The sequence below is a fragment of the Botryllus schlosseri genome, chromosome 9 (assembly GCF_051294905.1).
Source record: "Botryllus schlosseri isolate E-star chromosome 9, Bs_hap1, whole genome shotgun sequence".
NCBI classification, from domain to species: domain Eukaryota; kingdom Metazoa; phylum Chordata; class Ascidiacea; order Stolidobranchia; family Styelidae; genus Botryllus; species Botryllus schlosseri.
In genome coordinates this window covers 12,279,899-12,295,429 of record NC_137244.1, presented here as the reverse complement: position 1 = coordinate 12,295,429, position 15,531 = coordinate 12,279,899, and the positions used below count along the sequence as shown (strand labels likewise).

Sequence of the window (15,531 nt, the reverse complement as noted above, 5' to 3'; positions counted from 1 at the left end):
CATGGCATTTTTACGATACACCATTTTTATTAACGTTAACTAATCGCGCAAAGTGTTAACACCGTATACCCGACACAACTGATCCGTGTTGCTCTTCGAGTAAACGGGCCTTTATGGGGGAGTGCGCCATACCTTGATAATTTCTAAAACGTGCTGTTCGAGTAAACAGAGGATTATAGTAACACGTTTCCATATCAATGCTATCATTTTCATCCCATGATGCGGACGAATGCTTATGCTGTCGAAAATTGGATACATCCTGGTATGCATCAATATGAATCAAGCTCGGCATCTTTCGCATATCTCAATTTGCACCTCCAAGACCACGAGCAGTTTCAAATTTATATTTACGCAATCAGTACTGCGGTAGCTTTCGATTGATCTCAATTTTCGCGCTCGGCAAGCCGGTCATAAATTACCGTAAAATTGCCTTCGGCCAAATAGAAAGTGTGACATAAACCACTCGCAGTGGGCCGTGAGATTTACTTGTGTCCATACCAACAATTGTAGGACACTAAGATACAATATACATTACTAACCTACGTACTGTAGGTTAGTAATCTATAGTTGCACTATAGAGACTGTACGAGTGTACGTACTTTACATTTGTACAATCTCTATAGTTGCACCATCCTTGAATGCGTTCACTATTACGTAACCTGACAACAATCGCGAATTAACCCGTTGGTTAAGGAAGCAATGTTTACAAACGGTCGAACACTTTTCACGTATCTAAGTGATAGTTTTCCAGCAATGGGTTAACTACCATCTCATAAGGTTGCGCCACCGTAAGGTCGGTTGCGCCACTACCGATTATTTTTTGGAAATTGCGAATAGGCCTTGCGAGTATAAATATATGATCATTGTATTCTAATTCATAAGTCTGTATCGAAGACTCGAAGTAATAAGGTCGTACGAGCCCTTTCAAAATTAATTGGTATATTTTCTGTTCCATTGCGAGGTAGTGTAGGTCGCCTGCTCTAATCCATAAGAATTTTGTCTCAATGCGACTTTCGAGAGTATCCAATATATCTATGATTTGCTAACAGGTAAATTGTATATTTGAGCTGCCACCTATATACCAACTCAAATATTAATAGGTTTGATAGGCAGACTGAAAAAATACAGAATTATTACCACTGTGTCGTACGTACAACGACTGTCTACGCTGTAGTATCGAATGTGCTGACATTCGTTACATTCGATAGTTGTGCGCTACGTACGGTTGGACAGTGGACACTATACACGCCTCAGGGTCTCCCATTCATGTCATTGTGAAGCGTACAATTTTCATTGTGTAATAGGTGCATACAGATTGTTATTGTACGACTGGATATCCGCGTTTTAACGGTTGACAAAAAATGGATTTTGACGATTATTACTTCCGTACAAAAAACCAAAAGCAAAGAAAGTTCGAAGGCTCGTCCAAGCGAAAGGGCAACACATTTAGGCAACGATTTTGCCCAAGCGATCATGGCGCAGTCACGAAAATGCTAAAAGTGCCGATTGGCGTCGATGCAGATTCGATGAATGAATATTGTCGAGATGTATTGGAAGACGGCGGTAAGCCTCTTGCTTCTATGTATCCGTGACATATCTTTACCATTTTGACCCGTATTTGCAATAGTTCAGCTTCAGACCGCATTATAGTCACATAAAAGTAAATCGTTTCACGCTGCTCGACTTATCGTCTTCATTTTAGGGATTAAGGTTCAATTGCAAAGTGTTGGTCGCGACGGATGCAGACATTTCTTCGGACGGGCTTCCTTGAAAAACACAAAACGATGGCGGTTATGCGATCAGATCCGCGCAGCAACCATGCAACAAGCCGATGACCCAAAGGTATGTCAATAAATTACACGCGGCAGACACGAATCCTCAAAAGACGCTTGTTCGGGAAAGGTGTGAAAGTGAAACCTACTTGATACCAGATAGAGACATCCAAAAGTCATTTTCTAAAATTCGAAACTAGATAACATGTTTTGTTTCCGATTTATAGCTTCCTGATATATCCATTACGGAACGGGTTGACTCTCACTGGATGTGGAATGAGAAGAAAAATGTCACCCGTGTGACATATTCGGTTCCAGCACAGTGTAGCAAGACATTAGGCAAACAGACTAGAAGCAAACAACGACTGCTACTTGATAATGAAGCGAAATCGACTTATTCAACCAAGGCAACCTTCGATGACAATATGAAAAGGCAATCAAAACGGTGAGCGAAGAATGCCTATATATCAGAGGTGGTCAACTGGTCATAGTATTCAGAGATGGTGTAGCGGTAGCCTATATACTCAAATGCAACTAGACGTATAAGGTAACAAATAATAATTAGAAGTCACTATTTACAAGAGATGTCAAAGCTAATTCAAGTGGAAGAAAGAAATGAAGGTCTGAAATTTACTCGAGTGATTCGTTTCGAAAAGTACCGTAGATTTGATGAAGGGTAGAATACTTTTAACTTTCGAATTACAAAGTGCCAGGGTTGTGGTAACCCGACTCGCGATTTTTTGGTGACTCGACTTGACTCGAGTCCTTTTATCAAATGCGTAAAATGACTCGACTCGAGTCAATTTTTGTATTGACTCGACTTGTACTCGAGTCATTGTGCATGACTCGAATCAACTCATATGACTCGAGACTAGGACAGTCAAGACAGACATTTAATTGTAACTTCGAAGAATAGTAAATAAGTTACCACCTAATTGGTATTTCGTCTATCAGTCCTGATACTTGGAAATAGGGCCAGTAACTGTTAAGACTTCGGAAAATTACTATATTATGAATATGAGCCATTATATACCACTCGAGCAGAGTTGAAAAAAGTGGGTTGAACCAGATTGAACTGAAAACTGAGCTGTGAACTTAATGACACTTGGACTCGGACTCGACCCGCTACTGGTTGTCTTGGACTCGGACTTGACGCAGTGATGAATTGAAAATGACTCGATTTGACTCGAATCAAAACTATAAAAGTCAGATTGAATTGTGACTCGGAACCTTGTTACTTGGGTACAACCCTGCAAAGAGCATATTAGCTACTAACGCAAAATGACTAATGCCACTACTTGTAGGTTAAATCATAGTGTCCTATATGGTGTGGAGTGGACACAAGCAAATCTCACGGCTCGGTGAAATTGGTCTACGTCACACTTTATATTTAACTAAAGGCAATTTAACGGTAATTTTTGACCGGCTTGCCGAGCAGTAAATTTGATAAAACGGGTATCAATCGAAAGCTACCGTAGTGCTGATTGCGAAAATATAAATTTTATTCTGCTCGTGGCCCGAAACCCCCAAAATCAGCCTCAAATGATGCATTGTAACGGAGTTTGGTATTGTGACGCAACAATGCCGTCTGAGCAGCTCAGGAGCAAGTGCGCCCGAGAGTGAGAGTGTGGATGCTCAAATTGTTGCGCAGCAATGGCCAATACGTTTGCGGTTTGCGCTGTTTCTCACTTGCTCCCAGACGGCATGGTTTCGTCAAAATACCAAACTCCGTTAATGCAACATTCGAGGTTAATTTTGAGGGGTCCTAGGACCACGAGCGGAATATAATATATATTTTCGCAATCAGTAGTCCGGTTCATTAGCAATCGCGGTAGCTTTCGATTGATACCCGTGTTATCAAATTTCGTCCTCGGCAAGCAAGTAAAAAATTACCATCAAATTGCCTTTAGCCAAATGGAAAGTGTAACGTAGACCAATTTCACTGAGTGGTGAGATTTGCTTGTGTCCACCCAATACAGGACACTATGGTGATACCATTGACTTCTGCGACGGCTTTTATGACAATTTCACGCACGACGGCGATACTCCGAAAATGTAGGTAATGTTTATACAGACCAACTCTGACCTAATGTGTAAAATATCTCGAAGAGGTCTTAACGTTTGTAAACATTCAAGACACACTGTATTTTTATAATGTACATTCATTGCTTCCCGTTACAGATCACAAACGCAAATAGAGTCTGGCCAACGGGCAGAAATCGATTACGAATTCAATTATTCGTGTCCCAACGACAGATACCCTGCGGACAAAACGATTCCAACATATAACGGAGAGAGAAATTGGAAAATCAACAAGTCCAACAGGAAACTATCCGAACTTGCCGAGCACTATGATGACGGCCAATTCGATGAAACAATGGACAGAATCAGCGATTATGAATCGGATGAGTCAAGCGACAGTGATGATTACGAGAGAGCACCGGCGAAAACAATGGTTATCGACTTGCGAGAAGAAATCGAAACTGCAATCAGTAAAAAGAGTTCGCGCGCTGTCCGTGCCTCTAACTCGACAGTGGAAAAGAATGCTCTTCCTTCAAAGCCTGGCGACAGAAAAGGGAAAGCCATCGTACTGCCAGTGAGTGAGAGGACATGCGACACCGTGGTGCAGGAATCTACCGCAGTGACTTGGGACTTTAAAGTATCCAAAGAAAACCTTCACGAATTCATTTCGAAAAAAGAAAATGCCGGCGTCAGTGTTGCGAATTCCGCACCGACCATATTTATGGTCGACTTGCGGTCTTCCGTCACCAACAATATCAAAGAGGGATATTGTCACCTCATTTTTGAGACCGATCACGACCCGGATATATTTGATACATCAGGACAGCTTACCAATGATGACCTCTGCTCCATGCGCATGAGTGCCTATTCATCTGATATCGGAATAATCGAAACAATTACTAAAATTGTGCATGATTTGAAGGTAAACGTGTTTCAGGATTGCGATAAATCGGAGCTATCGATCGAACGAATTGTGTGCGCCATTAAAACACCTGTGTCGGAAATCCGGCGCGACCGCAGACCTGGTGAACATGGACTGATACCGATCAAACGCAAAAGATTTCGGGAGATATTCGAAGATGTATCGAGAAATGTGACAGGCCAGTGTACTCAATACGACTCGATCGACAATATGAAGCTCTCCTCGGAAACGGAAACGGCCATCGACGAGCATTATTGCGACTCGGCTGAAGAGGGGTTTGAAATGATCTCGAATTGCTGCCCTGCAACAAACTGCAACTCATGTAAATGCAACTTTGACAAAGCTGATAAAGCAGGTACTAATCATAAATAATTCGTTAGTGGCGTACAGAGGTAGTCAGTAAGGAGGTAGGCTACTTCTACTTCAAGAAGATTTCGCCTACTTGTATTAAATGTTATATCATCAAGTAGTTATGTTTTAGACTGCTTATACTTCTGTATACTTCTACATCTACTCTATAGACTACACTTTTCAAGGTAAAACTATGCCCTTTTTTACTTACTGCGTCGTAGTAACGACGGCGACTACTTTGACCACATCTTGTGCTAAATGTGTATAGTAGTCATCCGTCCCTGCCTTGATAAATTTAGCTCTGACGAAAGTGGACCCGACATTCGCCGCATGTCCCTATAGTAGAAATGGTGTGAACCTCTGAAAGGTTCAGGTTCGTTTGAACGCGAACCTTTTTGAAAGGTTCTGTGTGAACGCGAACGTGAACCTCATGACGTCACGTGACGTCATATTGCTAATTCCAACCCTACATTCCAGTGAAGTGATAGCCTATATTAATGTACGTACACGATAACTAGCGACGATTCGCGCCACATAATGCCACAATGCTGAAGTACATATTGACGTTTAAACATCGCCAAATGTATCAATTGGGGCAATCAAATGATATTATAATCCCATAAAATCAGTATCTTCCGTAGCTTTGCCAACAATTTCGATGAGGATTTGCAAGGGAATATAAGTTTACGCCTTAACGGTCTAGGCCAGACCGGACTATGTATTCGGCGTGTCAGTATTGCTACGTTAATATTGAGCAGAGTGTAAAACGGGTTTCTATACTTTCCACCGATATCACCCCATTAACAAGTTATACAGTAGTAACGAACACCCCAATCGCACGGATTTGGTTTTTATGATACAATAAACATATGAAATCAAGATTAACCTCGTACGCCCGGTAGATTTTTTACGTCAGACAACGATATCAATTTCATTGATTGGTTGAATAATGAATAAGCATAATTCGCTGACTACCTATATGTAGTGTAGTTTTCTCTTGATGTTGTGTGATTGCGGGTCAAGCTCACAGCAGAGGGTCACTAAATATTCGAGCGAACTTTTGTAACAAAGCAAGAAAAAATCTTTGAGATTGTCAGCAAGGTGCATGCTCGTTTAGAGTTGATATTTTTATGCTTCCAGTGCCATGCATAGAGTGGCCCGCAGTTGAAATGCAATAAATTTCAACCAAAGATGTTATAGTGAAGTGAATATTGTAATATATGAAAAAGGTTCACAGTGCAGAGCCTACCAAGTCTCGTTTGTGAACGTGGACCTCTAAATTTCGGAGGTTCACATACAGAACGAGAACGTGAACCTCACGTTCACACCATCCCTACCCTATAGGCACCGCAGAGTGATCGCTTCATTTCGGCTTTGCAGTGAATTTGCCCTGTTCATGAGCTATAACTTCTGGGCCAACATATTTCTTTTCTATCGTGGACGGGGTGCCGCTGGAGCGATTGTTATACTGGAGGAAACGCATCGCTTCATTCGTATTACTATAGCTTTCTTTTCAGGGATTGCAATAAAAGACTGCCGGCATTGGTTTTGCAAAACTTGCTGGTACGCACACATTGCTGGATCCGATGACTTCATAATCAAATGTCCCGAGCCCGCGTGTACTTGCGTCATGAATGCTGCCATGAAAATGATAATCAGTTCCTGGAAATCGCCTACAAACCGACTTTCTAATGGTGGGAAATTTGGTGAAGCATTACTGCATCACTGTCCAAGTTCAACATGCAGAGGAGTAGTTAAGGTAACGGTCTTTGAATCTGATCCATGACGTATAATTGACATCGTTTATTCTATATAAGCAGTCGATGGCAGCCCTCGACAAACCTTCACTTCTATCGTGTTTCTGTGATATGACATGGTGCGGAAAATGTGGAAATATTCCTCACTGGCCGGCGTCCTGCGAGGCTGCAGAAAAACAACTGAACGAGTACAAAGGTAGCTTGAATGCTTACATTTCCCCGAAGCTGGAGCATGCCGCTAGCCCGCTACCCTCGCGTATTGGAAATCGGCATTGTAATGAAACAACGTTTTTGTTTACCGATGTGGGTATCATTTCGGTCTTAGGATATTTAGACCAATCCGATTGAGAAGTATCTATAATTTGAGATTGGCGTTGCCGAGCTGGTCTTCGACTTATCTCAAATAACCAAATATCAAATTCAGCGATGAGCATGAAGTCGGCGCGTGTATATCTGAAAGAATGCCGAAATTGTGGAAACACCACCGAAAGAACAGGGTTCTTTCCGAAACAGCTTGACAGAAGAAGAAGAGAATTTGACTGTCTCAGTTGTGCCTACCCAGTCCACTGGTGGAGATGCGTGGGAAATTGCTGGAACGACTACCAGTATTGCCTTCGCAAGCCTCTTTTATGGCTGTCGTACGGTCATCCGTCTAAACGTGCTGTAGTGCACGAAATGGTAATTAATTTCGCCCGATTCTTGTAGTTTTTTTTCTATACTATATTCTTTACTTTCATTCAGTGTGCATGCCTCCTCTTAACATCGCCTAGGCCAAGGTGGGTGTCTGGTGCCATAGACTACTCCAAGTCGCTTCGACATCTTCCTGTCTTTTCATTGTATCGCATTTCTTGTGGTGTATTGAACTGATCAAATTGCTAATATACCAATGATGATGATGATGAATATGATTTCCTGTTCCAGAACACCTTAATCAACTGATATCGTTAATTTGTTCAGAAATTCGGCACGGTGCCTGGATTTCGCCCTGATGCTGATAGGCATACGCCGATTAAATTTTACGAAGGCAGTTACAAGCTTGCGAACTCTGTGTTATCACAAAAGTTCGACATGGACGCTCTGCAAAAGGCTACTTCATACTTCGGTGAAACGCCTGCTCTGGTCGCGGATTTGCTGTTGGCAAGGAATCAGGTAACGATCGTTCGTCGAAGTGACACTTTAAGGAATCTACGAAAGCAATCCGTGGCTGTAAATCCATGGGTGTGAAATAGGTGTTTTTATCAGATTCCCATCATAGCGTGGGGTGTTCGTCAGGTAAACGGCATTTTCAGGTGCCAATTTGTTCATTCAAACCCATTCCAATGGGTAAAAATGGGTTAAATTTACCAATTCTTATAGAGATACATTGCAAGGGTGTAGTGGGTACTGTTTACGTGTAAAACCTTGTGGGAGTTCTTGGAATGGCACACGGAAAACAATACTCACTACACGCTTGGGTTGCGATACATATATCCGTAAGAATTGGTTTATTTGATTCATTTCCCCCCGTTGGATGGTATACTTGAAAGAGCCATTTATCTGATTTACGCCCTGGGTTTGGGTGAAAATCGGCCTACGCAATTTTCGTTTACAGTGCAGCCTCTTCTGATGGATATTGCAGGTAAATTTAAAACCTATTTTCGTAATTCAGCTGCGTTTGGCAATACTATGGATGACCGCGGAATTGCGGTATGGTGGGCGGAAAGATTCTCGCCAGAAAAACTACGCCCGAGGAATCTTGAGAAAATTGGAGCTGTCTTGCCGAAGCATCGAATGGCTGTTGACTGAGAGAGCGTATGAATCTGACGACGGCCTGTTTCCGAAGACGTACGAATCGTCTGTGGCGAGAGCCGATAACTTGTTGAAACAAGTGTCGCGTGCATTCAAGGGTTCATGAAAAACGAAAAAGCGGAGAAGTTTTCTGTGGTACACCACATTACCGAGATGCAGTCACAGTGTAATATGTCATGTCTCGATCAGTTCGTAATTGTAATTCGACCTCGTCAATTTCTTGGAATTCGATTTTGCTAATCCAAACCAGGGATATCTAGTCTAGTCTAGTCTAGATATCCCTGATCCAAACCCATACACATCTGTCTATTATATCCAACCTATTTGGCCATTACAAGTAAATGATGTCGTAATCAATATCCAATGTGAGGTTTAGAAGAGTTTTGCAGAGTTTGAATTCTGTTCCCCTCTTTTTACGTTACATGGATCATTATTACTGTAAGATTATATGCCGAACATACCTGGAATATCTGTGTTGTGTATCCATTGACCTACCCAGGATGATAACTTGGGAGGGTCGGTAGAAAACTAGGGCGTATGACGTGACGTCACAGATTCAATGAGATATAGTTAGTACAGATGACATTAAAATGTGAAAGTTGACAATTTCAACAGGGCGAAGGCACCTTTTTCGCCCCCTTGGCTATGTCAGTTTATGTATCTGCATCTAGCTCGCAGAATGGTCTATATATGGGGTTATTTTAGTACCAATCTTGAGGTAATCTCGTATGGCCCGCTGCAGCCCCTGAAGACGGTAGAGTCATATGGTAGTGAGATTTGTGAGATAACAATGCTGCCGTTGAGCGCTTATATTTAGCAGTCCGGACATTAGTAGATCGCTCGTCACCGCTGCAAGTTATTGTTGCATTGCATACATGCAGTATAGCATATCAAGGATTCAGTGGACGTCATTACGATGAAGTGCTGTCACCGGATCATGTCGAGGACCCGGCTAAATCGACTACTTGAGCGACGCTTTGTAGTAGGCCTACAGAACCTACTCAAGTAGAAGTAGAAGTAGCGACGCATAACATCTACTCAAGTGGGAGTAGAAGTAGTCCTTTTAAAGGAACCTTCAACTACTTGAAGTAGAAGTAGAATTGACTGACTTTAAATTTACTCAAGTAAGTAAGTAGTTGTGAAAACGATAGTAGGCTAATTCGTTCGCATAGATCAGAGGTGGGCAACCTTTTTGCTATTCACGGCCGCATTTCGATTACTTATGTAGCCTACGGCCGCATTCCTGTGCATAAGCCATAGTCAACTAACTAATAAAATCCTCATGTTTTGAAATCTCTAAAACTATTTGGCGATTTGACGATTCGCTAATAATGTAAGACAGGGGTTCTCAAAGGGTGGGCCACAAGAGCATTTGAGGTGGGCCACAGAGCTATTTGGAAAATTTTAGAAATAATGTAAGTTTAGTAATATTTGTTGTGTTAATCGCTAAAAAATAAATTCATATTAGTTGATTATACGTAGGCTACATTAAGCTTTTCATCCGACTCTGATAAAACGTAGTGGTACGTACTACGTATGGACTCATGGAGTCAGCATTTCAAGTCGAAAATGGGAGGCAGAAACGGCGAATTTTTCCACTGACTGTGACTACTTATGGCTAAGAGGAACTAAAATAATTTCGTGTATATAATACCTGCTGGAACATAATGCTGAAGTAACCAAGTACGCCGGCAGGGTCACAATGTCGTATGCCGTTGAAAGGGGTGTGCAATAAACTCGGAATGAAGTGTAATTCATGTATGGATTTACTGTACTTCGGCAGGTCGTATTATTGTAAGTTAAAAATGGCCATAATTACAAATTATTAGCAACTTCTGGTAGAGGTATACTGCACCACCGCAACGAATAGTAGCCTAATGGATGAGGCTTCAGCGGAGCGCATTAATATTTGGAGTTTGTTTAAAATTTCATACCTGTAAATCGTAAATATATAGTAAATATATTTACTGTGATTAAATATTTGATATGGGCGACAATGCGGTCCTAAGCAATCCGATACCTAAATTATATTCGCTGATACTTTCGTATACAATTGAATAGTATACCTTCATATTGAAATGAACCCGGATATTTTCTGCTGACACTGGTCAGTGGTAATCGTCAGCAACTAGTAGAGAATTGGAAAGAACACCTTACATTAGGCTTACCATATATTGGAAATCTAAATAGAGGACACTTTTTCAGAAATTTCAGACTTGCAAAACCGGAGAAGAATTCTCAAAAACCGGTGAATTTTTCCCACTTTGTGATCGGTTGACTAAAAAAAGGTCATCTTTTCCGCTCAGAGCTCAAAATACCGTTTTTCTCTCCACGTTGCCATGCCCTGCAGGTGGATGACTAAAAAAAATCATATTTTCGCTCAGAGCTAAAATCACCGTTTTTCACTCCCAAATACCCGCCGGAGCTTCACTTCTGTGCTAATTTGCGGCATATCACTTGCAATTTGCTCTGAATCTGACCTAAATTTTCAAAATAGAGGACAAAATCTCAAAAAAGAGGACAAAAGGGCGTCCTCCGAGGACAGTTTCAAAAAAGTCGAAAAAGAGGACAAATCCTCTTAAAAGAGGACGTATGGTAAGCCTACCTTTACATCAACAATTTTGACAAATACCTGTGACTCCATAACTACTGTGCGCGATACGCACCAAAATATTTGAGTATTACTTGACTTTTTAGAATATTAAATGTTGGTACTCCGTGAAAACAGCGCCGAAATTCCTCGGGTCGTCTATCGTATTTGGGATTAAACTACTTCTACTTGACAAACTGAAAATAGCGAGAAGTAAGTAAATCACAGCGAAGCGCATTAATATCTGGAGTCTGTTTAAAATTTCATGCATGTAAATCAATGTACATAATGTAAGAGTCACATGAATTGATAGTATCACTGGATTGAATATTCCGACATCGCAACTTCAGTTGGTTCAGTAGGCTACGTGACATACAATGTAATACATTGTACAGCATGCATAATAAGACAATCTTCTTTCTCCACTCCTCTGTAGTACCCCAGCATTCACCAATGAATTGTTTGAAGCTGGCTCAGAATGATTATACTATTCCCCTCAATAGTGGAACTAAAATCCCAATCACTCAGTGTATGCGGGAATTCGATCATTGTGTTTCGTGAAGCGAATGGAGCAGCGGACGATCATAAAATACTGAGAAGTTTTAGCATATGATCTACCAGAGCTGTAACTGCCGCACCCAAACCCCCAATTGGGGGAGCTAGAAGATTATTTCGTTGGCGTGTTTCTACTTTAATTTCATCAGTAAATAAGGAGAAAATATGTCTTTAAAGGTCAACTGCATCTTCAAAATGACTTCACCTTATTTCGTACATTATGTGGTTAGGAATATGAATAAAATAATGAAAATTGAAATTACCTGATAGTTTTCAAGCAATTTGAATTACAAATCGAAATTCCGGAAAACGGAAACGAAATCACCCAGCCGTGAAATGACGTCAAGTAGTTGACACAACAAAAGTCCTTGTTATTTCTGTTGGCTGTTAGGTGGGATTATTGCTTAGATTTGCTGTGGATTTGGGTCTTTGAGTGGGATCATGAAAGCTGTGAAGGAGATAATTCATAGAGTCAGATGTTATGTCGCGTATGGTTGGTCCAATACGCAATATGCCGTACCTACAATGCATTGACATCGCTGCCAAAACCCATCCATATACCGACAGGCGACCGGACGCCATTAAGACCAAAAGTGCGGACTTATAGACAACCAAAGGCAGAGTCATTTTCAAATGCGAATCACTAACAAGTATCTTGCTTCAATGAAGTATCCGAGATACGCAACACGCAAGAAAACTGACTACTGAACACGGGCAACTCTTGCCGACGTACTGCAGTAGTGCCGTTCATATTTTATTTCCACGCACCAGTGAAATTGTGGTAATGTCAGAGGAACGCACTGCTAAAGCTATACAAAGTGTCCGAAATCGGTAAGTGAAAATGTACTGTGTCAGCTATAGTTTTGTAAGAGTGTAACTAACTGCTTATAGCAGTATTGACTGTGGTATGGTAGTCATCGAAGTATTATTATTGTTTACACTCACATGCATGTGCAAATAACTGAAATATGTATGCCTTGAAAAACTTGTAAGTAGAAGTGTACATAGTCTGAAATAAAAACACTTGAAAATCAATTAAGAAAAAAAGATCTATAAATGCATTAGTTACTATAAAGGGAGTTCATAACCTGCTGACTTCATGACGTATAATGGTTATATATCGCTGACCTCCTATTAATGGAAGAGTTGCTATTACTTTTGAAAATACACTTCTTTTTGTGTACGGTACATGTGCGGTCATGTAATCATATTAGTTACTTTAGTTATTGAATGAGGAGTGTCAGATATCTGTGACTGAGCCTATCAATATTGACCGCTCAGTAAAAGATGAAAACTTATCACTATCATCATAATAGTCGTAAAGTTAGGTAGGATGCAGTTGGCAATCCTTCATTTTTATGATACTTCCGAACAGCATTTGATATAGGTCTACTGCCTTCGATTCGACTTTGTTATAAAACTCAGTGATATTTTTACTCCTGCTCTAGATTCCTGCAATGATGAAGTTGACGCATTCATTAAAGCAAGACCAGAAACGGCCGAGTCGACCAAGTCTATTGTGATGATTCATCCTCATTCGACAAACGGCATCGTCAAAATTAGTTGAAAGAAGCTATTGCTGGACACAAAACTCTATATTTCTCTCCCTGACACAGTAGTACTGTTGATGGATTGGTTATGTTGCATTTATTATTTTCAATACAACTATTCCTTCACGAAGCATTGTAAAATTGAAATCTTTTGAAAGTACTGGATTTGATCGGATGCGCAGACAGGATTTTTCGTTGGCTTTTGTTGCAGAATCCCAGTGGCCAGCCAACAAAATTTCCGTGTACAGTTTTTCTCAGCTTCCTGAAAAGCGTAATTGTTGTGTTACTGACGGGTAATTATTTGGCACCCGACTCAACATTTCATGTGAATGAGACTCATTCGCTCATGCATCAAACTGGATGTTATAATTATATGACAATATTCCTGTTGATATCTATAGCGAGACAATCTCCAATACATACACTTGATTGAAATCCTGATAATGCTGTGATGCACTAATAATTCATTCGTTGCTCGAGGGACCTGTTTGCAGCACTTCAACTCTCCCCTGATAGTTTGCATAAGTTGGCAACCTCCATCCTCTCAACTGTAATTGATAATACCAAGATTAATACCTGAAGGAGGTTCTCCACCACATTACACATACCGGTGTATTTCATTTGGTCTAGACAAGCGGCTTAAGCTGAACAAGCTAGGCTGATCATACTATATATCACTAACATCCTTAGGTTATAGTCATCAATAATCATACTCAAACGACCCCTCGTTTTCGGAGCAGCAAGAAGTTCCACTGATATGGGATCGAGCACATCAACACTTGAAACGTGTCCTCGTTTCAACATTACTTTCGTAAGTGAGAGGAAAAAGCATATACTTACATTCGACATCTGAATACTCGGACTCGCCTGGTGAATCCATTACAAGCGAAACCTCCGCCATAACTAACTAAAATAAGCGCCCTGCTACTGCAAGACCAGTGTTGCCACTCTACGTTTCCGGAAAAACACAAGATTGTGTCGTAAAAAAACACTAGATCGGCGAAAAAAACACTAGATTACTAAATTGCAGGAAAAATTTGCCGTTTTCAAGTAACCATGATGACCAAGGTACAAATCCATAGATAAGAAGTGTTCCACACATGAATTCGATACATATGTATGATATACTGCATGATCATTCAACGAAAATTAATGAAACGAATTGATATACTGCAAGATTAATCAACGTAAATTAATGAAACGAATTCAACACAAGAAAAAATCAAATATTGTCGCTTTCGAATTGTACGGCATCATAAATATTATTTATCTTTCGATGGTACACCATCGATCAAAGAAAGTATATTTTGTGTGGCATATCGTTCTCACTACCGTACATCTTCAACCAAACAATGGGGAGGTGTCCACTGTCCATGTGCAGCATACTTCATTTCCATGCATGCACAGGAATGTGACATTGCCAAGAGATTCGTCATGAGCTTCCCAGTAAAGGGAATTTTGATTCACCGAATCCATTGTGCACATATTTCAATCCAGCCAAAATTATGTTGGATGGCATTGACTGATAACCTGCAGCTCATTTTGCGAATTTGCCAAAGCAGACCATTCTTCTGACAAATCATTAAATTCAACAAATAATATCACAGAGGGAAATTGCACAGCTAGAGGAACGATTGATTCTATTTCTCTTTGTGTTGACAAGGCTGTTAACGAATTCAATACACTCAAGCCGGCAGATGAAAATCTTTCCCGAATCTGCAGAGTGAGTTCAACAAGAAACGACAAAGGATTTCACCGAAATCGCTTTTCATTTTTCCGGTACATTCGCATATAAATACGGATTCACAGCGCACCCTATTACGTAATGATTGCTTCTTACTGCACCACCACAAGGAATTGTTGAAAACAAACACAGCCAGAGACACCAAATCGCCCTATTAGCGATAAATTTAGCGTATGATTTAGTTAGTATGTTCTTAGAATATTCCTTCTTCGCACGATTGCAGAAAAACACTAGATTAGCAAAATTGTGCGACAAAAAACACTAGAACACTAGGACGACCGAAAAAACACTAGATCTAGTGTTAAAACACTAGGAGTGGCACCACTGTGCAAGACCGCCAACCCTATAGCATACATCTGCAGCGGCCAGAAGAGATGTCAACTACATGACGTCACAATGAACATTCCGCTTTTTCTGTAAACATACCAATATTGGGACTTTCGGTCCAAATTACGGCAATTTCCGATTAGTTTGAAATAC

At 40.7% G+C, this 15,531-nt stretch overlaps 1 protein-coding gene and 1 long non-coding RNA gene across 4 annotated transcripts; both read left to right on the top strand.

Annotated features, from left to right (window-relative positions):
- Window positions 1-885: 885 nt before the first annotated feature.
- LOC145446524 (uncharacterized) lies at window positions 886-9,079 on the top strand. Of its 3 annotated transcripts, none has more exons than XM_080324857.1 (9): window positions 886-1,563; window positions 1,703-1,842; window positions 2,000-2,217; window positions 3,954-5,074; window positions 6,639-6,826; window positions 6,885-7,020; window positions 7,249-7,502; window positions 7,782-7,973; window positions 8,473-9,079. In XM_080324857.1, the coding sequence occupies exons 1-9, from the start codon at window positions 1,362-1,364 to the stop codon at window positions 8,716-8,718; spliced, it is 2,697 nt and encodes an 898-aa protein (XP_080180983.1). In that variant the 5' UTR covers window positions 886-1,361; the 3' UTR covers window positions 8,719-9,079. The 3 variants fall into 3 exon arrangements, with proteins under 3 accessions (XP_080180983.1, XP_080180981.1, XP_080180982.1); XM_080324855.1 differs by having other exon boundaries at window positions 888-1,563; window positions 3,954-5,071; window positions 6,585-6,826; XM_080324856.1 differs by having other exon boundaries at window positions 890-1,563; window positions 3,954-5,071; window positions 6,585-6,826; window positions 6,888-7,020.
- A 2,842-nt stretch (window positions 9,080-11,921) lies between these two features.
- On the top strand, window positions 11,922-13,437 carry LOC145447044 (uncharacterized). The gene is made up of 2 exons (XR_013917425.1): window positions 11,922-12,588; window positions 13,206-13,437. It is a non-coding gene; the product is annotated as an uncharacterized LOC145447044 (long non-coding RNA).
- Window positions 13,438-15,531: the final 2,094 nt, after the last annotated feature.